Raw genomic sequence first — 25,464 nt, 5'->3', positions numbered from 1 at the left:
ATGAAGAAATTTCTGATCTGATGAACGTTTTTCATCACTTCAATCTGCGATCCGTTAAAATCCGTTTTGATCCGTTAGTTCGGTTTCAGGTTATTATAAACCGAGTCCAGATGTTTGCCGCTGCCTGCTGGTTTACCTGGTAACCATGGCGACCCGTCCTGTTCAGTAACCATGGCGACCCGTCCTGTTCAGTCGTGTTGTCGATCTTTCTATGCATCCTGCTTGTTGGCTCTGCCCCAAAAATCCGTTTATTTTCTTATGAAACTTTTTCTTGTTCTGCGGCTTCAGTGAGGGCAGCATGATGTCACTTCCTGTTGGGATGTGCAGCTGGTAGCATCTCACTAGTTCCAGTAAGGTTCTGTTCTGATGTTCTGTGGTTCTCAGAGCTTTTCTGCTTTAAATAAACTTCATGTTTTGGATTTTGAGTCCTTACATTTATTCTCCAGTTCTGACATTTTGGGTCAGAACCGGGTCGGTCCCGTTCAGTTCTGGTTTTCAGAAAAAAGTTCCAGCAGAACTTTAGATGTTCTTCTGAAAAGAACCAAAGAAGGATTCAGTTAACAGTAATCCATTCACTGAATAAGAACAAATTAGTAAATTATGCAGATTTTTCACTGAACATTTGATCTTATTCTATAATCCATTAGAAATACAATAAAAGATTAAAATAAATTCAAATTAGAGTCGTTCTGGTAGAACAGAATAAAGATTCTCATATGTTAAATGTTCATATTGAACAGTTTTGGTTCAATTATTCAACTAATCAATGATTAAGTTAGTTGATTATGTCAATAACTGATTTCAGGCCCAGATAACTCCTGATTTAATGAGTGTTTTTATTTTTCCGCATTTTTTTATCCTGATAAAACATTTTCCTGATTATTCTGATCAGAAACATGCAGATGCCATCAGATGATCAGACCGTGTTTAATCTTCATATACTTTATTTTCTTTGGGAAGCTTCAATATTACAGGATTTTTCATATTTCAGCTCAGAAAACATGATAAACGTCGGAGCTTCAAGATGCTGCAGTTATAATAAATGAGCCTAAAGGATTCTGGGAAATAAGGCAGCGAGGTTCAGGAGGGAGAGCCGAACGTCCAACGCCTTCCCTTCACGTTCCGACCCGGCAGAACCTCCCCCGGCGTCATGGCTGAAGCTTCCTGTCAGCTCAGAGGGGGACGAAGGCAGCATCATCATCATCAGTTCATCTGTGCAAAACCGGCCGCTCAGAACCGGCCCACTCTACATTCACTCTGACCCAGACGGCGCTGAGGAAAGGCAGAAACTCTGACCAGAACCGGGTTCTAGTGAGGGATGGCAGCTCATGTCCCTGAAGGCAGAAACGCAGGAAACAGAACCGTAAGGCATGGCTGGCGCTGGACTGCAGTGTGTGTGTGTGTGTGTGTGTGTGTTCTTAAACCAGCTAATAAATACAAACATGGAGGAGAAACTGATGACTGAGAACCAGCAGTCACCTTCTTCACCTGATCTGAATCACATTCAACGAGAAAGCAGGAAGAAAACTTGTCAAAAGAGCCGTGTGGAAACACACCTGGCAATGTGTGTGTGTGTGTGTGTGTGTGTGTGTGTGTGAGTGAGAGAACGATGTTACACAGAGAAGCTGCTACGTCGCTTCTAACAGGAACTTTGGCTTAGACACTTGTGTGTGTAGTACATGACAGCAGCCAGTAGGGGGCAGTGTGACGCCTCCCTCCACGTGAATCAGTTCAGATGCAGATATGAGCTGAAGAGGAGAGGCGGTGTGGAGGACTGGGCCTGTGAGGTCATCGTGAGGTCATCGTGAGGTCATGGACTGGTCCTCACAGAGCGGTGCTCTCAGTGTCCAGGTCACAGGAGGAAGAGGAGGAGGAGGAAGAGTTGGCGGCTGCTAGCTGCTGGTCCACAGTGAGCTCGGGTACGGAAGCCCGACTGGGTCTCTTCAAAGACATCAGCGGCTCTAAATGAGACAGAACAGGTGAGTGACTGAGGATGATGAAGATGAAGAGCTCTGCTCAGGTGTTCACTCCACCTCAACTCCTATTAAACACACATCAAAGGAAGGAAAGAGAAAAAGACCAAGTTTAACTAGAGCCGTGACTTTGGTGCCTTCATTACATAGATTTGAACTCGTTAAAAATTTTTTTAGCAATATTTATTATTTTTTTATCATATTAATATTCTGCCTGAAACGGTGATGTCCTGTCCACCCGACAGACAGACAGTAAAGCTGCATCGGCTAACAAGAAGCTGCTGCTGTGTTCAAGTTGTGCTAACAAGCTAACTGCCTGAAACAGCTTCTGAATGCTAACATGTAGCAGCTAATGCTAACGTTAGCATCCACAGTCCAGATTTCTGCTCCATGAACGATCAGAGAAACTCTGGAAAGATGAACTTTGCTCCAATCTGATGAAACATCTTTGAAGTTCAGATCTGGGTCACATAACTTTATACAAAGATCAAACAACAACAATGTTTTAAGGTGTAAAATTGGACTCTGCATAATTTTTCTTCCCAGTTTGTCCCGTGAGTCCCTGAGTAAACTGGGACAGACTGACGATGATGAGCTTCAGCTACGGATGTTTCCAGGATGTGAACACAGAGCAGATTCTTCCTGCTGCTGCTCTGACAGCTGACCAGCAGGGGGCGGTGTTCGCCTCACAGCGGGGAAGCAGCGGCAGAGGAAGATGTGCAAGAATGGAGACTAAAGCTCCGTCTCCTTAAAACAGGGGTGTCAAACTCCAGTCCTCAAGGGCCGCTGTCCTGCAGTGTTTAGATGTGCCACAGGTAAAAAACAGTGGAATGAAATGGCTTAATTACCTCCTCCCTGTGTAGATCGGTTCTCCAGAGCCTTAATGACCTAATTATTCTTTTCAGGTGTGGTGCAGCAGAGGCACATCTAAAAGTTGCAGGACAGAGGCCCTTGAGGACTGGAGTTCGACACCCCTGACTTAAAATGATTCTGATCCACATGAAACCAGGAGCGTCTGAACAGAACCAGGTTCAAACAATCCGGATGATCAGGGACGAACAGATGGATGGATGGATGGATGGATGGATGGATGGATGGATGGATGGATGGATGGATGGATGGATGGATGGATGATGCATGGATGGATGATGGATGGATGGATGGATGATGGATGGATGATGGATGGATGATGGATGGATGGATGGATGGATGGATGATGGATGGTTGGATGATGGATGGATGGATGGATGGATGATGGATGGTTGGATGATGGATGGATGGATGGATGGATGGATGGATGGATGATGGATGGATGGATGATGGATGGATGATGGATGGATGGATGATGGATGGATGGATGATGGATGGATGGATGATGGATGGATGGATGATGGATGGATGGATGGATGATGGATGGAGGATGGATGGATGATGGATGGATGGATGGATGATGGATGGAGGATGGATGGATGATGGATGGATGGATGGATGGATGATGGATGGAGGATGGATGGATGATGGATGGATGGATGATGGATGGATGGATGGATGGATGGATGGATGGATGGAGGATGGATGGATGATGGATGGATGATGGATGGATGGATGATGGATGGATGGATGGATGATGGATGGATGGATGATGGATGGATGATGGATGGATGGAGGATGGATGATGGATGGATGGATGATGGATGGATGATGGATGGTTGGATGATGGATGGATGGATGGATGATGGATGGATGGATGATGGATGGATGGATGATGGATGGATGATGGATGGATGGATGATGGATGGATGATGGATAGATGGATGGATGATGGATGGATGATGGATGGATGGATGATGGATGGATGATGGATGGATGGATGATGGATGGATGGATGGATGATGGATGGTTGGATGATGGATGGATGGATGGATGGATGGATGGATGATGGATGGATGGATGATGGATGGATGATGGATGGATGGATGATGGATGGATGGATGGATGGTTGGATGATGGATGGATGGATGGATGGATGATGGATGGTTGGATGATGGATGGATGGATGGATGGATGGATGATGGATGGATGGATGATGGATGGATGATGGATGGATGGATGATGGATGGATGGATGGATGATGGATGGATGGATGATGGATGGATGGATGATGGATGGATGGATGGATGGATGATGGATGGAGGATGGATGGATGATGGATGGATGGATGGATGATGGATGGAGGATGGATGGATGATGGATGGATGGATGGATGGAGGATGGATGGATGATGGATGATGGATGGATGGATGATGGATGGATGGATGATGGATGGATGATGGATGGATGGATGATGGATGGATGGATGATGGATGGATGATGATGGATGGATGATGGATGGATGATGGATGGATGATGGATGGATGGATGATGGATGGATGGATGGATGGATGATGGATGGATGATGGATGGATGGATGATGGATGGATGGATGATGGATGGATGATGGATGGATGGATGATGGATGGATGATGGATGGATGATGGATGGATGATGGATGGATGGATGATGGATGGATGGATGATGGATGGATGATGGATGGATGGATGATGGATGGATGATGGATGGATGGATGATGGATGGATGGATGGATGGATGGATGATGGATGGATGGATGGATGGATGGATGATGGATGGATGGATGATGGATGGATGATGGATGGATGGATGATGATGGATGGATGGATGATGGATGGATGATGGATGGATGGATGATGGATGGATGGATGGATGGATGGATGAGGATGGATGGATGGATGATGGATGGAGGATGGATGGATGATGGATGGCATGGATGGATGGATGGATGATGGATGGAGGATGGATGGATGATGGAATGGATGGATGATGGATGGATGGATGGATGATGGATGGATGGATGATGGATGGATGGATGGATGGATGGATGGATGGATGGAGGATGGATGGATGATGGATGGATGGATGATGGATGGATGGATGGTGGATGGATGGATGATGGATGATGGATGGTTGGATGATGGATGGATGGATGGATGGATGATGGATGGTTGGATGATGGATGGATGGATGGATGGATGGATGGATGATGGATGGATGGATGGATGGTTGGATGATGGATGGATGGATGGATGGATGATGGATGGTTGGATGATGGATGGATGGATGGATGGTGGATGATGGATGGATGGATGGATGGTGGATGATGGATGGATGGATGGATGGATGGATGGATGGATGATGGATGGATGGATGGATGGTGGGATGATGGATGGATGGATGGATGGATGATGGATGGTTGGATGATGGATGGATGGATGGATGGATGGATGGATGGATGATGGATGGATGGATGATGGATGGATGATGGATGGATGGATGATGGATGGATGGATGGATGATGGATGGATGGATGATGGATGGATGGATGGATGATGGATGGATGGATGGATGGATGGATGGATGGATGGAGGATGGATAGGATGGATGGAGGATGATGGATGGAGGATGGATGGATGATGGATGGATGGATGGATGGAGGATGGATGGGATGATGGATGATGGATGGATGGATGATGGATGGATGGATGATGGATGGATGATGGATGGATGGATGATGGATGGATGAATGGATGATGGATGGATGGAGGATGGATGGATGGATGATGGATGGATGAATGGATGGATGGATGATGGATGATGGATGGATGATGGATGGATGGATGATGGATGGATGGATGATGGATTGATGGATGGATGGATGATGGATGGATGGATGATGGATGGATGGATGATGGATGGATGATGGATGGATGGATGGATGGATGATGATGGATGGATGATGGATGGATGATGGATGGATGGATGGAGGATGGATGGATGATGGATGGATGATGGATGGATGGATGGATGGATGGATGAATGATGATGGATGATGGATGGATGATGGATGGATGGATGATGGATGGATGGATGATGGATGGATGATGGATGGATGATGGATGGATGGATGATGGATGGATGATGGATGGATGATGGATGGATGAATGATGGATGGATGGATGATGGATGGATGATGGATGGATGATGGATGGATGGATGATGGATGGATGATGGATGGATGGATGATGGATGGAAGGATGATGGATGGATGGATGATGGATGGATGGATGGATAGAGATAGATGGATGGATGGATGATGGATGGATGGATGATGGATGGATGGATGGATGGATGGATGGATGGTTGGATGATGGATGGATGGATGGATGGATGGATGGATGGATGGATGAATGAATGGATGGATGGATGAATGGATGGATGGATGGATGGATGGATGGATGTTGGATGATGGATGGATGGATGGATGGATGGATGGATGGATGGATGGATGGATGATGGATGGATGGATGGATGGATGGATGATGGATGGATGGATGGATGGATGATGAATGGATGGATGGATGGATGGTGATGAATGGATGGATGGATGGATGGCATGGATGGATGGATGGATGGATGGATGGATGATGGATGGATGAATGGATGGATGGATGGATGGATGGATGGATGGATGGATGGATGGATGATGGATGGATGGATGGATGGATGGATGATGGATGGATGATGAATGGATGGATGGATGGATGATGAATGGATGGATGGATGGATGGATGGATGGATGGATGCTGGTCTCTGAAGGCTGAAATCAGGCGGTTTCCTGTCGGCTGAATCGGGTCCGATCAGAACCAGCAGCGGTTCTGATCGTCTGGGTTTTGCTCAGACCGGATCTGTTTTCCATGGTGAGTAAATTCTGGAATGTTCTCCGGGTCGGCCCGGCCCGAGGCTCGTTGGGTCGGTACTGAACAATTCGCTGCCCTGAAATAAATCCCTTTCCTGGCTTCGTTGTGATGGATGTCCAGAAGCGGCCCGGCTAGAGGTCCAGTTTAAACTGACCCAGTTTTCAGAATTCTGGTGGTTCTGGACATGTTGGACAGAGACAGACGGCCAGAACCAGAACCAGAACCTACCAACTCACTAGTGCTGCTCTACCCTATGGAAGCATCAATAACAGCATTAGAAACCGGACCCGGCAGCGTTGGACCGGAACCGGGACTCAGCTGGTACCCACCCGCCATCTTGCAGACGCCGTTGGTGTCGCTGCTCAGGGCGGGGGGCTGCGGCGGCGGCGGCATGCTGGGCCGGTTCCGAGGCTTTGGGACGGGACGCGGCCGGGGGAGCGACCCGAACCCGGACTGTGTCGGGAGCGGGACGGCGTCCTGTCCGGCGGCGCTGGGGGGCGGAGGAGGGGAGTCTGGGGGCGTCGGGGTTCCTGGAGGGGAGGGTTCTGGTTCTGGGCAGGGCGGGTCGGTCCAGGGCTGGGGGCCAGGAGCGGGCGGCGCCGGCGGCGGGTGGCTAGGGGCGTGGAGGGGGGGCTGATTGTTGGAGTGGCGGCGCGGCGCGGCGCAGGGCGGGGGGGAGGCGGGGCCGCAGGAGGAGGGCGGGGTCACCGGCTGGCTGGGGGGGGGGTTGGACGGCTTGGGAGGGGGCGGAGCCTGCTTCTTGGTACCTGGAGGACAGGAGGACAGGTTGAGGACAGACGGACAGGTTCTACTGATCTCATATCTACGTCTCACTATAATGGCTTCATATCTGTCCATCCATAGTGACTGATTAGCTTTAGATAGCCGGTTCTGACCTGGTTCTGACCCGGTTCCATGTTTATACCTGATGGAGACGTTTCCTGTTTTACTCCACAAAGTGAAAAACACCTGAAGCTGCTGCTGCCCCAGCAGGTTGTTGCTAGGCAACCAGCGATCAGAAGGTGTCGATCAGCCTGCAGTGAAGCGTCGGGCGTTGTGCTGCCTGAAGTCCGACTCACCTCGCCGCATCATGTGAGGACTGGGCCCCATGGATCCGGTCCCAGACGGCCCACCGCCTCCAGAACCGTTCCTCTGAGGAACCGGCGTGGGCGCCGCTGCAGCGCAGTCCCGCAGCTTCAGGCTGCTGTACACAAAACAGAAACCAGAACAGAGTCGATCAGCAGGAGGATCTGGTCCAAAACCAGCAGGCATCGTGTTCTGGTTCTGGACACTGTGGGTCAGAACCCACGATGAGCATCAGCTGCTGCTGTTCAACTCCATCTGCCACATTTATCTGAACAAAACAAAGAAACGATTCTCCCTGAACACAACACGGCCACAGCGAGACACGGTGGCGGCAGCATCATGCTGTGGGAGGAAGGTCAGAGTTCATGGACAGAGCCAGAAGAATCCTGGAGGAAAACCTGAGTCTGGAGGTTCACCTTAAAGAATGGCCTAGTCAAAGTGCAGAGCTGCACTCTGCTGCCACCCCCTGGTGGTCAGTGTGAAGCGCCGCGACTCATTATTATTATTTCACATTGGAGCCGACACTAAATATTAATATTAATGATAGTTATCCTGTTGTGCCTCCGCCCTCCAACTGGGGGCGACGGCCTGCAGGGAGCAGGAAGCTCTGGTTTCTGTTTCCTGTTCCAGGCTGAAGCAGCAGCTCATCCATCATGTCTCCTTTAAACTCAACACTCATCAAAACAGTAACTTATCCAGATTACAGTGACTGGATAAATTACTGTAATCTGATTACCAGATTGGATCCAGTAAGGTGTCAGATTACAGGAGCACGCTGATGACATCACTACAAATGTAACAGCAGAATTCATGAAGATCTGCAGCAGCAGCAGGAGCTGCAGCAGCCATGCAGCAGCAGCAGGAGCTGCAGCAGCCATGCAGCAGCAGCAGGAGGAGCTGCAGCAGCCATGCAGCAGCAGCAGGAGGAGCTGCAGCAGCCATGCAGCAGCAGCAGGAGCTGCAGCAGCCATGCAGCAGCAGCAGGAGGAGCTGCAGCAGCCATGCAGCAGCAGCAGCAGGAGCTGCAGCAGCCATGCAGCAGCAGCAGGAGGAGCTGCAGCAGCCATGCAGCAGCAGCAGGAGGAGCTGCAGCAGCCATGCAGCAGCAGCAGGAGCTGCAGCAGCCATGCAGCAGCAGCAGGAGGAGCTGCAGCTCTTACCTGAGCTCCTCTGTGTTCTGGGCCAGCAGCTGCTGCACTGCTGCCAGAGCAGCCAGATCCTGGACCAGGCTGAGCTGGGGCCCATCCAGCCCCGGCCCTCCCACTGGAGGCGGGGCCTGGGGGTCAACCTGGGGGACCTGGGGGCCCTGAGGGACCCCATGGCCCAGGATGGGGGCCTCCATAGGGGGCAGAGGAGGCTGGAAGGCAGGTGAGGTGTGCTGCTTTCTACCTAAGGTGCTAGTGCCTCTACGGAGGGCGGGGTCCGACTGCTTGTTAGAGCTGGGGGGGGGGGGGGGGTGGGCAGGAAGACAAAACAGCACAGATTTACCCCAACGGCCCCTTCAGGTGTACAAAAGGCTGTTTATAAAAAAATAGGAAATTGGGCCTCTGTCTCTTTAAGAAGCTCCTGCTCTTCCTGAAGCTCCGCCTCCAGGAAGTCATCCCAACATGGCTCCTCTATTAACCCTTTAATGTTTTTAGTGCAGTGCTCTGAGCAGCAGCTATAAAGAGCTCAACTGGTTGCTAATTGCTGCTGGCTAGTCTGGAGGAGCTGAAGCTTGAAGGCAGGGCTAGGTCCACGCAGGTGTCCTATCAGCTGAATGGTTTCCATGGAAACTAAAGGATTCCTCTCACATGAAAGAATCAAAGCAACGCCGCAGGGAAAACATGGAAACATGAAAGATCAAAACTTAACTTTATGATACCGGCCCTTTAAGAGGAAGAACTGAAGTCAGAATAAACTCCTGACAGGCGGATCAGAGGAGGAGGAGCTAAGGGCTTCCTGAGGGGCGGAGCTTAGGGTGATTACTTGTCTTTCCGCGCGGTGTCTGCGTCTGCTCCCAGCATGCTGCTCCTCTTCCTCTCCACGCTGCAGTCGGCGTCCGGCGGGCTGCTGTGATTGGACGCTGCCGGCGGCGGCATCACAAACATGCCGGAAACATTAAACTCCACGTCTGGACAGGAAGCAGACCGTTACTATCATGTCCAGCCTTCAGCCAGGAACAGGAAGTTCTAAAGCTCCACTTCCTGGTTCCAGAGTGATGAAGGGCCAGAACCACAGCCGGCCCAAAGGCCCGACCCGGCCAGAACCTACCCTCAGGGAAGAACCAGTCAGCGTGCTGGATGATGGGCTCTATGATGGCCACCACATGAACTGAGGTCGCTGCCGCCATCTCCGCCAGGCTCCTGCAGGCCAGCGAGACGAGAGCAGAGATGAGACCCAGACATGACTAGCCGATGACGGAGCGCCTGCTGCGCCTCCTACCCCTCGGTCTTGGCCCACAGCAGGTTGGGTCCCAGGACGATGGCCATGTTGCTCGGTGTCATTTTGTTCGTCTCGCTGTCCTGAGCCAGTCTGGCTAAAAACTTCACCAGGTACCTGCAGGGAGACGTGAGAGACGGACGCTGAAACCTGAAACGCAGCGCTGATGAAAGGCTGAGCTGACTGACCTCAGGTTGTTCCTGTTGTTCTTTGGTAGTTTGTCACAGACCAGCCAGAGAGCCTGCAGCCGTTTATCTGGGTCTGAAACACTGGAACCAGAGGAGCAGAGAGGGAGCCGTTAGCTGCAGCAGAGATCCTCCATGTCTGCTGCTGGAGCCGGGCGCCTTGCCTGGAGGCCTGGATCCACTCGTCGTAAAGCTGGGAGGTCATCAGAGGGTCAGGGAGCTCCCGCAGGTACGACTTCAGAGCGCCTGATCAAAAACACAGAAACGGCCCACTGCACAACGGTTCCAGTTCAACTGGCTGCAGAAACAACTGGACATTTATGCAACCGCACCACGTCTGCTATATGTGACCCCTTGATCCGACCAGCCACCGGGGGCGCCGTCTGCCTCTTACGTCCCAAACTCCATGGAAACTTGGGATGAAGTTACCATTTCAGCGGTGAGTCGCTCGACTTTCAGGCCGTTTGGATCGTTTTGTTGGGAGTTGCTAATTTTTCTGCTGGGATTTGTTTTCAAGTCATTTTGTCTATGTGAACATTTCTGGATGTCGGATCAGAACTCCATTAGAAGTTTGTTATTTTTGATAAGTTTGTTTTAAGGATCCGTAGCGATTCGGCTGAACTGCCATGGACCCATTATTCATTTTTATTAAGTTTTTGACATGTCTTGAAATGCTAATGCTTTTAGCATTCTTAATGACGCGCCTGTGATTCCTGGGCTTATCAGTGTATGCTAACAGAGTTTTGAATGTGTTTTTCAATGAATGGATTAATGTAAGATTGAACAAGCTAATTTGTAAAACTCAGGTATTAATTAAATCCTTTAATGTCGGGGAGGAAGTCTTTGAACTTCTCAGCTCTTCTGCAGAATCTAACAATTTTTCCAACAGGATATTCCTGATTTAGCTTCAGCCATCTTCCCACAGCATGATGCTGCCACCACCCTGCCTCACTGGAGGCATGGTGTATCAGAGTTAGCTTTCCACCACTCAACATTTCAGTCTGGCCGTCGCTGTTTTCTAACCTGAGTTTATGACTGAATAAAGGTGAAAAAGGTCTAGGGTGTGAATACTTTGGGAGGCCACTGCAGCGACCTGCGGAGCGGATGGGGCCGTACCGGCGACAGCGTGGGGGTCCGAGTAGAACTCCTCCAGCTGGGAGGTGGAGCAGTCCAGCGCCGCCTTCAGCTTCTTCAGCTTGGAGGCTCCAGCTGCGATCCTGAACAGACCCTGGAACATAGAAACAGGCAGAAATACGAGTTAAAATACAGAGAAACTCCAGAAGCAGATGTGAGCCCCGACTCTGAACACAGTGTTCCAGATCTGATGAGTAAAATGGATCTGCCTGCTGCACAGCATGAAGCCAAACACACAGCCTGATGTCATGGTGGCGGAGCAGCCAGGGCAGATGCAGCACTTCATCCCTTCTGAAAGCTGTGACTTACTGACAGCAGCTCGGAGATCAGACCTTTGTTTTCTAAGTTAAGACTGATGGAAGAAATCCAGTTAACCAGTCAAAGCTGCTCTCTGCTGCTGCTAGCAGAGGGGAAGCTAGCAGAGGGGAAGCTAGCAGAGGGGATGCTAGTAGAGAGGAAGCTAGCAGAGGGGAAGCTAGCAGAGGGGAAGCTAGCAGAGGGGAAGCTAGCAGAGGGGAAGCTAGCAGAGGGGATGCTAGTAGAGAGGAAGCTAGCAGAGAGGAAGCTAGCAGAGGGGAAGCTAGCAGAGGGATGCTAGCAGAGGGGAAGCTAGCAGAGGGATGCTAGCAGAGGGATGCTAGCAGAGGGGAAGCTAGCAGAGGGATGCTAGCAGAGGGGAAGCTAGCAGAGGGGATGCTAGCAGAGGGGAAGCTAGCCTCTCCTCCAGCTGAGCGGCTCACCTCCTCCTTCATGCCGGTCTCCAGCAGCATCATGACGCAGGCCTCCATCGGCACAGCGATCTCTCTGCCGCTCCTCTTCAGGTGATCGTCCAGAGCCGTTCCAAATGCCGGTTTCTCCATCCAGGAGTCTGAGCCAGAAAAGGAGACAGCAGAGATCGTTTGTTTTCTTTCTTTATTAGAATAGTTCATGTAAGAACCAAAATAAATCCTGAAGGAAAGGAGCAGAAAGAATAAACTTATATCTGCTTTGTCTTCACAAAAAGAGAAAATCAGTTAAAAATCTATTTCAAATACACCAAACATCTGATTACTTAACTCCATAATCACTTCATCATATTAGTTTCACACACTATAGATATTGTATAAAGCAGTGGTTTCCAAACATTTTCTGCGACAAGTGACAGAGGACACAAATATGGGACGTGTGGAAGCCTCTACTGTATCAAATTGACAGGAATAACAGAGAGTTGGTCATTCTAAGGTAAAAACCCAGCGCGTACAGTGTTCATGTTTTTTTTTTTTGTTTTTTATCCAGACGGCTTCCCGCGCCCCCCCTGCAATGACACGGCGCCCCCCTAGGGGGCGCGCCCCACAGTTTGGGAACCTCTGGTATAAAGTGACACCTTTAACTGAAATGCCTCTTTCCATCATCACTGTTCTGAATCTCAGTTTGTTTTAGGTTTTGTTTGATTCTCTTCTTACTAATCTGTTTTTGTTTTAGGTGCTTCGGACATAAATTTTAAATCTTCCATCAGCGTCGTTTTTAGTGACTTCATTTACAGCTCTGAGCAAACACTCCTGTTGCCATGGTAACTCCCCTGACATGAAGCTTAGTGATCATTTAATCTCTTCCATGTCCTCTATGGCTGCCATATCATTATTTCTTATTATTTACCACCGTCAGTCTTCACTTGGAAAGCTAGCATTAGCGTTAGCTGGTAAGCTCCTCCCTCTGCTGCGTCCTGTGGTCATTTAAATGGTTTTGAAATGTTTCTCCATCTGCCTCTGTGGGACTAAGTTAGAAAGAAAATGTCTAGCAGGAGTTTGAGCATCGGACTGTGGGTCAAAGGTTATGTTGATGCATGTTTACCATCCAAAACTCTCCTAGACACTTCGTCCAATCAGCAGTAAGACGTCAGAGTCGATACAGATCAGAGAGAGAGAGGGCGGCTAGAAAAACCAGGTGTGTGTGTGTGTGTGTGTGTGTGTGTGTGGGTGTGAGTCATGCCCTCATGCTGGGAGCCAGGCTGGGCTGGTTAAGGCCACATGTTTGGTTCAGAGAGAAAACAGGACAAACACAAAGCAACCAGGCTGCAGAGCAAAGAAATAAAAACTAGATGAAATCTTCACGTCTCAGGATCTGAAGCAGAGGACGGACTCGGGTTTCGCTGAATGTGGTGAACAGGAAGTGGACGGCTGAGCCGTTTGGCGTTTCCTGCAGGTTTCTACCTTCCTGGGCCCGGATGGCCGGCAGAACGCTCTCCAGAACAGACAGAGACTTCCTGTGGTAATCAGCCTGAGCCTCCAGGAGCTACACACACACACACACACACACACACACACACACACACACACACACACACACACACACACACACACACACACACAGAGGAGGAAGGGCTCAGCTGATGCACAATAACAAACATGGATGGATCTGCTGCTGGGCCTCCTGGAGGCTCTGCAGACCTGGACTCACCGTGATGAAGTAGTGGGCGTAGTCGCCTTCTTTGGAGAAGAAACTGTACATGTCTGCAGCGAGCTGGTCCTGTTCCACAAACCGTTAATCACATTACAACAATGATTCATCAATAACTGCAGAATAAAGACATTTACTGAAACACAGCAGGAATGAGGCCAAACATTACAAAATGTAAAATAAGAACATTATTAGTCTGTTCTAACTCCTCTGGTTAGGGTTAACCTTACCCACTTATTAATCAGGTAATCAATAATAATCCCAGGATCATCCATACTCTGCATTACTGGGTTTTTAACTGCAGAACAAACTTTCACTAAAGGAAGGAAAAGTTAGTGACTTTTAGGAAAGAAAATGTTTATTTTCTGACATTATTTGCATCTAATATATTTCAAATATCATGAATGAAGATTAGGAGGTTAAATGAAAAATCTGCAGAATGTGACTTTAATCTGAATGTCGGAATAATCAGCAGAATAATATTTACTGAAATAATCGTTATTTGCAGCCCTAAATGTGTTTATTATGATTTTAGAAACATCATAATAGAATAAAATAAATAAAAACAGCAAACTGGTTTCCTCCCAGTTTATGTTACTGGGACCAGAGCAGAGACATGGGGGGAGACATAGGGGAGTTACGTCTCTGATGTGTTTAAAAAACTTCATCAGTGAAGAGGCAGAATGTCACAGCATCTCTGAAATCACATTTTCTTCTGTGACGTGATGATAGAGTTGCAAAGTGACTACAGAGCGTTGCCGTCGGTTACCCGGACTACAGAGCGTTGCCGTAGGTTACCCGGACTACAGAGCGTTGCCGTCGGTTACCCGGACTACAGCGCGTTGCCATAGGTTACCCGGACTACAGAGCGTTGCCGTAGGTTACCCAGACTACAGAGCGTTGCCGTAGGTTACCCGGACTACAGCGCGTTGCCGTAGGTTACCCGGACTACAGAGCGTTGCCGTCGGTTACCCGGACTACAGAGCGTTGCCGTCGGTTACCCGGACTACAGAGCGTTGCCGTAGGTTACCCAGACTACAGAGCGTTGCTGTAGGTTACCTGGACTACAGAGCGTTGCCGTAGGTTACCCGGACTACAGAGCGTTGCCGTCGGTTACCCAGACTACAGAGCGTTGCCGTAGGTTACCCAGACTACAGAGCGTTGCTGTAGGTTACCTGGACTACAGAGCGTTGCCGTAGGTTACCCGGACTACAGAGCGTTGCCGTCGGTTACCCAGACTACAGAGCGTTGCTGTAGGTTACCCGGACTACAGAGCGTTGCCGTAGGTTACCCAGACTACAGAGCGTTGCTGTAGGTTACCCGGACTACAGAGCGTTGCCGTAGGTTACCCGGACTACAGAGCGTTGCCGTCGGTTACCCGGACTACAGAGCGTTGCCGTCGGTTACCCGGACTACAGAGCGTTGCCGTAGGTTACCCGGACTACAGAGCGTTGCCGTCGGTTACCCGGACTACAGAGCGTTGCCGTCGGTTACCCGGACTACAGAGCGTTGCCGTCGGTTACCCGGACTACAGAGCGTTGCCGTAGGTTACCCGGACTACAGAGCGTTGCCGTCGGTTACCCGGACTACAGAGCGTTGCCGTCGGTTACCCGGACTACAGAGCGTTGCCGTCGGTTACCCGGACTACAGAGCGTTGCCGTAGGTTACCTGGACTACAGAGCGTTGCCGTCGGTTACCTTGCAGAGCTCCACTTTGTTCATGGCCTCGTCTACCTCCTCCTTCAGCAGGTCTGCCTTGGCCGTCAGCGCCTGAGTGTTTGTTCCTGAGATTATCGACTTGGTCGCCTGCAACCACCTGAGTCCAGAGCAGCAGCGCAAAGCAAACGTTAGAAATGCAGAGGAAGGCCTGAGTCATTCAGAACCAAACGGATGCAGACGGACCGGGCTCTGGCAGAATCGTAGTCCAGCACCAACTTGGCCAGCTGCTTCCTCTGCTTCAGGATGTTTGGGATTTCCACCTGAAATCACCAAGCAGGACACAAACAGTCCAGTTCAACACGGCAGCACACATCCAGGAGGCGGTCGGCCCAGGTTCCTCCATCATAATGGACCAGAACCAGACCCGTCAACGTGTCGGACCTCTGCCAGCTGGCTGAGCGGGTCCAGAACCTCCTTCTCCATCTGCAGCTCGTGCTGCATCAGCTCCGTGGCCAGACGGTTCTCCACCTCACCGCACACCTCCATCATCTTCCTGTGGACACAGACAGGATCAGGCAGAGTGACGGTTTCTCACCCGGAACCGACGGCAGCCGATACCGGACTCACCCGATCGACGAGTCTTCCCCCAGCTGGGTTCCTCCCTCCACCATGGCCTGGGACAGAGCGGTGAGAGGAAGCTTTTTCTGAAACAACACAGTAGCTCACATTACAGAGGAAACCAGCAAAGCTCAGGATCTACAGCTGCAGCCAGTGGAAGAGCCTTCAGCAGCTTCCACTGAGCAGGACAGGAGGAGGAAGACTAGGGAGGAAGATGAAGTGATGAAGAGCTGGAGATGAAGATCCAGTTCTGCTTCCCACAGTTTCATGCGTGGAAAACAGACGCTGAGATGGAAAGGAGAGGAAGACGTGACGATTCAGGGGGTTTTTACCTGACCGTTTCCTGTATAGAGGCGCGGGACAGACTGGTCAGAAACAGAGACAGAACATCATGGAGCATTCTGCCGACCCCTGCAGTCCAGAAACAACTCGGACATTTAGGGATGAACAAAGCCTCAGGTCATGAACTTACATGTCTCTTCTCTGCTTCTGCTCCGATGTGACCCTGCAGACATGACACCATCTTCTTGTGCGTGTTGTGGGAAACAACGCGCACCAACTCCATGCGCCGCTCAATCTGTCAGCAACAAAGACGACGTCGTTACTGAATAAACGCCTGAAATATCACAACTTTTACATCGAGTCCCTCCAAAAACTCAAGTTTCAACAAGTTTGTCTTATCTCAGATGGCAACGAAATGTAGGGAGTCATTCCAAAGCAGAGCGGAAATTATACATGCTTTTAGTTTTTACAGATATGAAATCTGATTCATTCAACAGGTCAGGAGAAGGACTCAGGACGGACGGACTGCAGTCCAACAATCGGACAATCGGTCCGACTGCAGTCCAACAATCGGACAATCGGTCCAACTGCGGTCCGACAATCAGTCCGACAATCGGCCCGACTGCAGTCCGACAATCAGTCCGACAATCGGCCCGACTGCAGTCCGACAATCGGTCCGACAATCGGCCCGACTGCAGTCCGACAATCGGTCCGACAATCGGCCCGACTGCAGTCCGACAATCGGACAATCGGTCCGGCAATCGGTCCGACAATCGGTCCGACTGCAGTCCAACAATCGGACAATCGGTCCAACTGCAGTCGGGCCGATTGTCGGACAATCAGTCCGACAATCGGCCCGACTGCGGTCTCAGCAAATCAGGTTCAAAGATGGACGCCGCAGCTCTGGTGAGTTTAAAGCAGCTTAAATCTGTCGAGGAGCTGAAGTTGGTGGCAGCATCTGGATGGAAACTGGATCAAAGCTCCAGATGGAAACAGGAAGTAAATACAGACGAACGGTGAGGAAACCCGAAAAAAACAGCCTGAAGTCAGGAATGCTCTGCTCTCCATCCCACGTCATTCCTGACCCCCGCAGTGACCCAGCATTCCCAGCATTCCCAGAGCAGCTGGGCTCCATGCAGCGCCAACACACACACACACACCAGCAGCGGTGTGTGTTCTTCCTCCGCTGTGTGAAGACGCTGATCCCTGGGCGGTCTTATGATGTGTCACAGGGAATCCCGAAGAAACGACCCGAGTTTATTTACCGACTAGAAAACGAGTCCAGATGAGTCCCGGCCTGATGGATGTGACTCGGTTCTTACTTCCCGTCATGACGAGTTTCGTTCTGGTATCATAACAAGTTATCATCGAGATCCATAGGCAAGTTTGTTTTCTTTTTCTTCAATTCATAGATTTTAGATGGATTTTAATGAGGAAGAAATATTTAAAAAGCAGCACCACAAAATCAGAGACTGATTGAAAAATAATCCTGAATCCTGGATTATTGCAGAAATGCAGGAAGTGAGTCGTCATGGATCACAGGAAATATCCAGGACCAGGATGTGAGAACTCCAGTTCACTGTGTGGATTTAAGGTCCATATTAAATAAAACAGGGACTTGAGTTTCAATAGTTGGTTTTTATTAGGGAAGCTAAAAACTAAAGAGGCAGAAACGAACCACCAAACAGCAACGAGTTCAAGAGGCATGAAGTTATGATCCCCGTTTATCCACACCATGCAGGAATAATCTGGAGGAGGATTCAGGTTCAGGAAATCTGGACACGAAACTTCAGGATGGCGTCAAAAAAGCATCAGTGAGAGAAACGTCCAGGTTGATGTCCGACTTGACGAAGTAGGCCGAGACTTCCCAGAATGCAGCGCTGCGTCGAGCCCCAGAGGAACCTTTAGCAGACAAACCCACATGCTCACAGAACCGGGTCTGAGCTCACCGGACCGGGTCTAAGGTTCTGGGCTCCAGAGAACCTCAGTAGAACCTCAATCCACACCTGGACAAAGGGAGAACCACCGGCAGGCAAACCAACCAGAACCTCCAGAACCTCCAGAACCTGGTCATGCAGGATGCCACAGTTAGCAGGTTAAAGTTCTGGTCAGGACCGGTGCTGACCCGTTAGCTCAAAGTGAAAACAGCAAACCTGAACATGAGGAACCACAACATTTGAATGTGACATCACTTCCTGTGATGTAGAAAATCAAATCAGCTGAGTGGACAGATTTAACTCCCACATGAGAACCAGAGTGATGGCGAGTAGGCGGAGCTGCTGCCAGCCAATCAGACGGCTGCTTGGTGACTCCAGTGAGACGCCAGCAGGTGTAGCCGTGTTGGGAGGTAATGATTTACCTGCAGGAGGTCATCGCTGAGGACTTCTGTCTTCTCTGCTCTGTGGGAAGAAAAGGCAGGAACGTCATCATAACCACCAGCAGGCCCTGAACGTGCCACACTGGTTTACTGAAAGCTTTAGTGATAAATACAGATTCTAATAAGGGAAGAAGACAGATGTTGTGTTTCTGCTCTCAGTTTCTGGTCTTGCCTTCATGTCTGCAGAGACTCCAGGTGTCATGGCTGCAGCAGTCATGCAGATCTGAGCCTATTAATAGCAAACTAAGCTGACGTGGAAGATTAGGTTCAGTTAACGAAGGAGGAGGGAACCGGGCCGAGTGAGGAGCGGCTCCAGGTTCACCAGAAACACGTTTATTTAGACTAAACCTGATTTATTCTAGGAGAAAAAACACAGAAATGATCAGACTGCTGAATGAACCTGCCAACATGTATGAGTATTAATTAGCACCGGGCCTAATTAACAGCAATCATTTTGATAATTACAAAGATTTTAACGCAGTTAAAAGTACTGAGCCGAAACCTGTGGATTTTGTTTCTGCTATGCCCATAAACCTGATGATTAATTACATAGATACATGGATTCTAACTTGATAAATCACAATTCATTTCTTTGAGGTATAAAGGTTCTTTCATGCTTTCTTATCCGCCTGTAAGCCTGATGCTAAAGCTACATCGCTAACAGCAGCGATGGAGGCCGATTCTCTCCCTTAGTTTCTGTTTCTAAACGATTTGATTGGACGATGGAAGAGACTGTTGTTGTGTTCAACAGCTAACAGCTAACAGCAGTTAGCCTATCAAAAGCCATGCTAGTCTAAAACAGCATCTGCATGCTAACATATAGCAGCTAATGCTAATGTTAGCGTCCAGATTTCTAAAGAAGCTCCATGAACGATGAGAGAAACTCTGAGATGAACTCTGATGTTCAGATCTGATATTTATGATGTTGAGTTTATTTGTCTAATTAATTGAGCATTTAAAACCAACAACAGGTGTTTTGAATTGAAAATATTTATTTTGTTGATCTAGAGTTTGAATAAAATGTGATTATATAACTACAGACCCAGAAATTAACTGTAAAACATTTTAATCTAGTATGAATGCATGTTTATATAAACATGCTATAAAGTGAAGAAAGTAGGATAAATTACTGTATTTGCTGTGCCAGCCTGCAGCAGCAGCCAGCCAGCCTGCAGCAGCAGCAGCAGCAGCCAGCCAGCCTGCAGCAGCAGCAGCCAGCCTGCAGCAGCAGCAGCAGCAGCCAGCCAGCCTGCAGCAGCAGCAGCCAGCCTGCAGCAGCAGCAGCCAGCCTGCAGCAGCAGCCAGCCAGCCTGCAGCAGCAGCAGCAGCAGCAGCAGCAGCAGCAGCAGCAGCCAGCCTGCAGCAGCAGCAGCAGCAGCAGCAGCAGCAGCCAGCCTGCAGCAGCAGCCAGCCAGCCAGCCTGCAGCAGCAGCAGCAGCAGCCAGCCTGCAGCAGCAGCCAGCCAGCCTGCAGCAGCAGCAGCAGCAGCAGCAGCCAGCCTGCAGCAGCAGCAGCCAGCCTGCAGCAGCAGCAGCCAGCCTGCAGCAGCAGCCAGCCAGCCTGCAGCAGCAGCCAGCCTGCAGCAGCAGCAGCCAGCCTGCAGCAGCAGCAGCAGCAGCCAGCCTGCAGCAGCAGCAGCCAGCCTGCAGCAGCAGCAGCCAGCCTGCAGCAGCAGCAGCCAGCCTGCAGCAGCAGCAGCCAGCCTGCAGCAGCAGCAGCCAGACTGCAGCAGCAGCAGCCAGCCTGCAGCAGCAGCCAGCCTGCAGCAGCAGCCAGCCAGCCTGCAGCAGCAGCAGCCAGCCTGCAGCAGCAGCAGCCACCTTGGACTGTGCACCCCAAAGTGTCTCTAGAGAGAAAGGCACCAGCGCCCCTCCCAGCCCACGAGGGACAAGGCGTAAGAACATGGCTGGATGATAAACTCTTGTTCTGACACGTTTTGTCACTTCTCACTAAAACGAAATATAAAACATTTTTCATATTAAAGTTTGTTGTAATGAAAAGTTTTGCGTCTCGTTTTTCTTTCTGGTTTGAATGAGAAATAAACGACAGGTGTTGCTGTTTTCCAGCTACCAACTCTTATTTAAAACAGAAGACATTTTGGTTTTAATCAGATAAATCTCGTTTTAGTCTTTCACAGCTCTGGAAGTTTGACATGATGAGGAATCTAACCCACAACCTGCTGCAGAGGAACGCCTGCATCAGCCTGACCTCTGACACCCCCAGCCCCTCCCAGGGCGGAGGACTGGGGTCGTAGGTCAGGGGGAACCTCAGGTCCACCACTGGACTATCAAATATAAGTGAGGCCATCAGAACCATCCGTTTCATCGTTCAGACTGTAAACATCGACCCGGTTCTGCTAACAACTTCACGTCAATGATGTCATAAAGTCCAACAAATCAAACGTCCTGTGAAGCTTTTTATTACTCGGCTGGTTTTAGGTTTATTATCCTCCAGGCAGCAGCGTCTGATCTTCATCTCTGCCTCGCCACGACAAGTTCAGAGGTCAAACGCAGTAAATCAGAGCAGCTTACAAGAAGAAATAAAAGATGTTTGCTGACCTGAGTCATGTGCTGCCTGCTCTCCTTGCGTCGGTCTCTCCAGAAAACGGAGACAGCTTCCTGTTTGTAGAAGACAGAGGAGAGACTTCCTGCGCCGCCGCGCTCTGGATGCGCTGTTCTGCCTTCGCACAATCACAGGAACCCCAGGCGGCAAGGAAGGCCGCCGAGCTGCAGAGACACGCAGCCTGAACCTGTCGGAGTTTAACCTCTCTGGTGCCGACGCAGCAGCAGGGAATCAGGCGTCTGCTTCTGCATTTTGCTCTGCTGCTGCTGTAAAAACCAAACGGTGACGTCTCCAGATGTGCAGCTTGGTGTTGGAGCTGATTGTCTCCTTGTCTCAGCTCAACGTTTCCACTGAGGGCCGATAAGGACATTTCTATTCTCTTAAAGTGGCGGTGCTGTGTGTTTTCCAGGCATATGGTGCCAATTTACAGCACAAGCCAGTAACTGTGTCACCTTCAACTGTTATAATCCTACTTAAATCAAATATACGTATATTTGATATATGTAGCATCCATCCATACATATATTTCACTTCCCGAAAATAAGTTAAATTTATTTCAGGAAGAGAAATAAATTTAACTTCCTGATTTAATGTCTTCAAATTGGGCCTCTGTCTCTTTAAGAACTCCTGCTGTTTCTGAAGCTCCGCCTCCAGGAAGTCATTCCAACATGGCTCCTCCATTAACCCTTTGGCGTTTCTACCAGCATTGCTCTGAGCAGCAGCTCCTATAATGAGCTGTTTGCTAATTGCTGCTGGCTAGTCTGAAGGAGCTGAGAGGGGGAGGAGCTGCGCCTCGAAGGCGGGGCTAGGTCCACCTGTTTAAACAGCTGAATGGTTGCCACGGAGACTAAAGGATTTCTCAAACATGAAAGAGTCAAAGCAACACTGCAGGTTTGATGTTATGAGGGAAAATGATGGAAAAATCAAAAAGTTGATTTTACACGACACCGGCCCTTTAAATAAAGTTTGAGTTCAAACATGGAGACGCCTGGTGACCTCAGACAGACGACGTATAAGATCATGTTTTCTCCTTCATCTGAAGCCGCAAGATTCAGTAAATTTATGAATAAAAAGTGACTGAGCATCCATCAGTCTGTTTACCAGCACCGCCTGCTGCTGCATCATCGCCTGCTGCTGCTGCATCACCGTCTGTCTGCAGCATCACCGCCTGCTGCTGCATCATCGCCTGCTGCTGCTGCATCACCGCCTGCTGCTGCTGCATCACCGCCTGCTGCTGCTGCATCACCGCCTGCTGCTGCAGCATCACCGCCTGCTGCTGCTGCATCACCGCCTGCTGCTGCAGCATCACCGCCTGCTGCTGCATCACCGCCTGCTGCTGCTGCATCACCGCCTGCTGCTGCTGCATCACCGCCTGCTGCTGCATCACCGCCTGCTGCTGCTGCATCACCGCCTGCTGCTGCTGCATCACCGCCTGCTGCTGCAGCATCACCGCCTGCTGCTGCAGCATCACCGCCTGCTGCTGCATCACCGCCTGCTGCTGCATCACCGCCTGTCTGCAGCATCACCGCCTGCTGCTGCATCACCGCCTGTCTGCAGCATCACCGCCTGCTGCTGCATCACCGCCTGCTGCTGCATCACCGCCTGCTGCTGCATCACCGCCTGCTCCTGCTGCATCACCGCCTGCTGCTGCTGCATCACCGCCTGCTGCTGCTCCATCGCTGCAGCTCAACTCAAACCTGGATCCTCAGCCACCGTTAGCGTTTCATGAAGCTAGCGATCAATAATCAATAGATTGCTGACTCTCTGCGCCGCAGGACGTCGGTGACTGGATAAATATTCTACTGGACAGTTTTAATGCGCCGCATCTAAAATCACAGCCAACCAAATCATTCAGTCCTTTCATTTGTGCAACTTCCTCTTTGATTATTAGATTGAACATTCATCCAAACTGAAAACTTCTCAGCTCTTTTTAACTCATTTTTGAAGCATAAACAATAAAGACTTTATTGCAGATTTATTGTTGAGTTGGATAATTTAATAATTGTTCATTTGTGAATAAAAGCAGCAACAGATTATTCACAACTGCCAAAACTGAAGGACATTAGAAGGACGGTGGTTCTAGATATTTCCTCCTAAATGACCGATTTCCCCATCTTATGGTTTTATTATGGATCTGTGGCTTTTAGGTCCCACGTTATAATGTGATACATTTTTCTGATGCTTAATTTTTATTTCCCACACGTTAAAATGTTTTTTCCGTACTTGTGGCCTTTAGAAAGTCTTCGCACCCTGCTGGGTCAGCCTCTGGTTTCTGCTGCCATAATCAAAAACACATGAAATGCTCTGATTATACTTTATATTTAGACTCATGTGACTTCTGTTTTCCCTGAATTCAAACTGAAAGTAATTGATTGAGAGCCAACCGGGGCCTGTGTGTGCAGCTGTTGTAATAAAGAAACCCAGTGAGCGGTTCTGGTTCTGTCCAGTTAAACTTCTCCACTAACCTGCCAACCGTCTGATTAGCGAGCTGCTTCATCCGATTGAACTGCTTCTTCATCTTCGCTCCTCCGCCAGCCGAGTCTCTTCAGGTCGGGCTTCTCCAGCGGCTTCTGGCCCAGTTACCCGAACTTCCCGAACCGCCCAGCCGTCGCTATGACAGGGGAAAAACAAGCCAGAACCATTGGAGCCCGAACCCAGTTAGAAAGCGGGTGCTAGCAGCACTAGCTAGCCCCTCTTCCCTCTAGGAGGAGAAAATTTAGGGAAAAGTTTCCGCTGAGGTCCGACATCCCACCAGAACCTCCCAGAACCCTCCAGAACATCCTTCTGGGCCCATTTACGTACATTAGAGTCCAGAAGTGAGAGGCGGCGAACTTTCACTGGCTCCAGCGGCTCTTCATGGCTGCTGTCCGGACCGTTAGCCGACGAGCTAGCGACGCTGAGCGCAGTAATCCTGGAGGGGGGCTTCTTCCTCCGGCTCTCCTCTTCCTCTGCCTCTTCCTCTTCCCCGGACCGCCGCAGGAAGTTGCGCCGCAGCTCCTCAGCATCTGGCAGCCCGAGGCCGCAGCTCCTCCCCGGACCAAACACCGCAGCTCATGCCCCTAAACATGACCCTCTGCGCTGCCCATAAGGAAACTCTGTAAAAAATAGCAACAACACCATGACCTATGGAACACCAATAGGGCCACACACAAAAACCCCTTTGGACTCACAACGTTAATATTTTTGATTAAAATGAGAATTCTGAGGGGGGATCTTTGAAATTAAATTAACTTAAAAAAAAAAGTAAATTTTTAAAGAAAGAAAACTGAACAAAACTACAAAACAATTTTATCAGAATTGTGAAGAATAAATCTGCAAAAAGAAAAACAAAGACCTGCGTTCAGACCACAAGTTGCCCACTGGGAACACTTAATCTGTAGAGAGATTCCTCTTTAGTTATCAGTTATGAAATGTTATAAGTTCTTATTCACAGAAGACGGAGCCAACAAGTTGCACAGAGACTTTGTTTAAAATTATTATTATATTAATTATTGTGTCACGTTAACATTTTTCATATCTGAGTAAATGTAGAAAAAAAAAGTCTGGATTTAAACTGTTCTGTGTGACCTGATGTTGCTGCAGGAACAGATTCCTTTATTAAATATTCATATATTTTACCTAACATTGCCACCGTCAGAAAGTGTTGCTTTGGGTTTGTCCCGCCAGCGGCGCCTCGCTCTGCTGGAGCCAACATGGAGAACTCCTGCAGCAGACGGTGGATCAGCAGGGACACCCAAACTTTTAATCACCGATCACAGAGTCAAAATGACTCACAGGCCCAAAAAAACAGGGAAAAAGGACAAAGAAGAAGCTAAAACTTTTTCACCTACTCAATAATAAACTGGGTTGAGATACTTTCATTAAATAAATTAATTTGTTGTTTTTTGCTGGAAAAGGTTG

General features: G+C 49.5%; 1 protein-coding gene across 4 annotated transcripts; it reads right to left on the bottom strand.

Annotated features, from left to right (window-relative positions):
• Positions 1 to 926: 926 nt before the first annotated feature.
• arhgap17a (Rho GTPase activating protein 17a) lies at positions 927 to 25,019 on the bottom strand. Of its 4 annotated transcripts, XM_088016425.1 has the most exons (22): positions 24,367 to 25,018; positions 24,030 to 24,175; positions 18,985 to 19,024; positions 16,816 to 16,920; positions 16,676 to 16,708; positions 16,353 to 16,429; positions 16,167 to 16,278; positions 15,969 to 16,045; positions 15,765 to 15,882; positions 14,068 to 14,136; positions 13,821 to 13,902; positions 12,372 to 12,499; positions 11,614 to 11,725; positions 10,662 to 10,743; positions 10,501 to 10,581; positions 10,316 to 10,429; positions 10,145 to 10,236; positions 9,860 to 10,004; positions 9,052 to 9,330; positions 7,885 to 8,009; positions 7,135 to 7,572; positions 927 to 1,961 (listed from the first exon to the last, which is right to left on the bottom strand). In XM_088016425.1, exons 2-22 carry the CDS (start codon positions 24,080 to 24,082, stop codon positions 1,825 to 1,827), a joined length of 2,499 nt encoding a protein of 832 aa, XP_087872551.1. In that variant the 5' UTR covers positions 24,083 to 24,175; positions 24,367 to 25,018; the 3' UTR covers positions 927 to 1,824. The 4 variants fall into 4 exon arrangements, with proteins under 4 accessions (XP_087872551.1, XP_087872552.1, XP_087872554.1 ...); XM_088016426.1 differs by lacking the exon at positions 16,676 to 16,708 and having other exon boundaries at positions 24,367 to 25,019; XM_088016428.1 differs by lacking the exon at positions 7,135 to 7,572 and having other exon boundaries at positions 24,367 to 25,015.
• Positions 25,020 to 25,464: the final 445 nt, after the last annotated feature.

This window comes from Poecilia mexicana, unplaced genomic scaffold, assembly GCF_051168715.1.
Source record: "Poecilia mexicana isolate PSO_F unplaced genomic scaffold, ASM5116871v1 scaffold_19, whole genome shotgun sequence".
Classification (NCBI taxonomy): Eukaryota; Metazoa; Chordata; class Actinopteri; order Cyprinodontiformes; family Poeciliidae; genus Poecilia; species Poecilia mexicana.
Note: the sequence above shows the minus strand (reverse complement) of the source record. Positions and strands in the feature narration are given on the sequence as shown.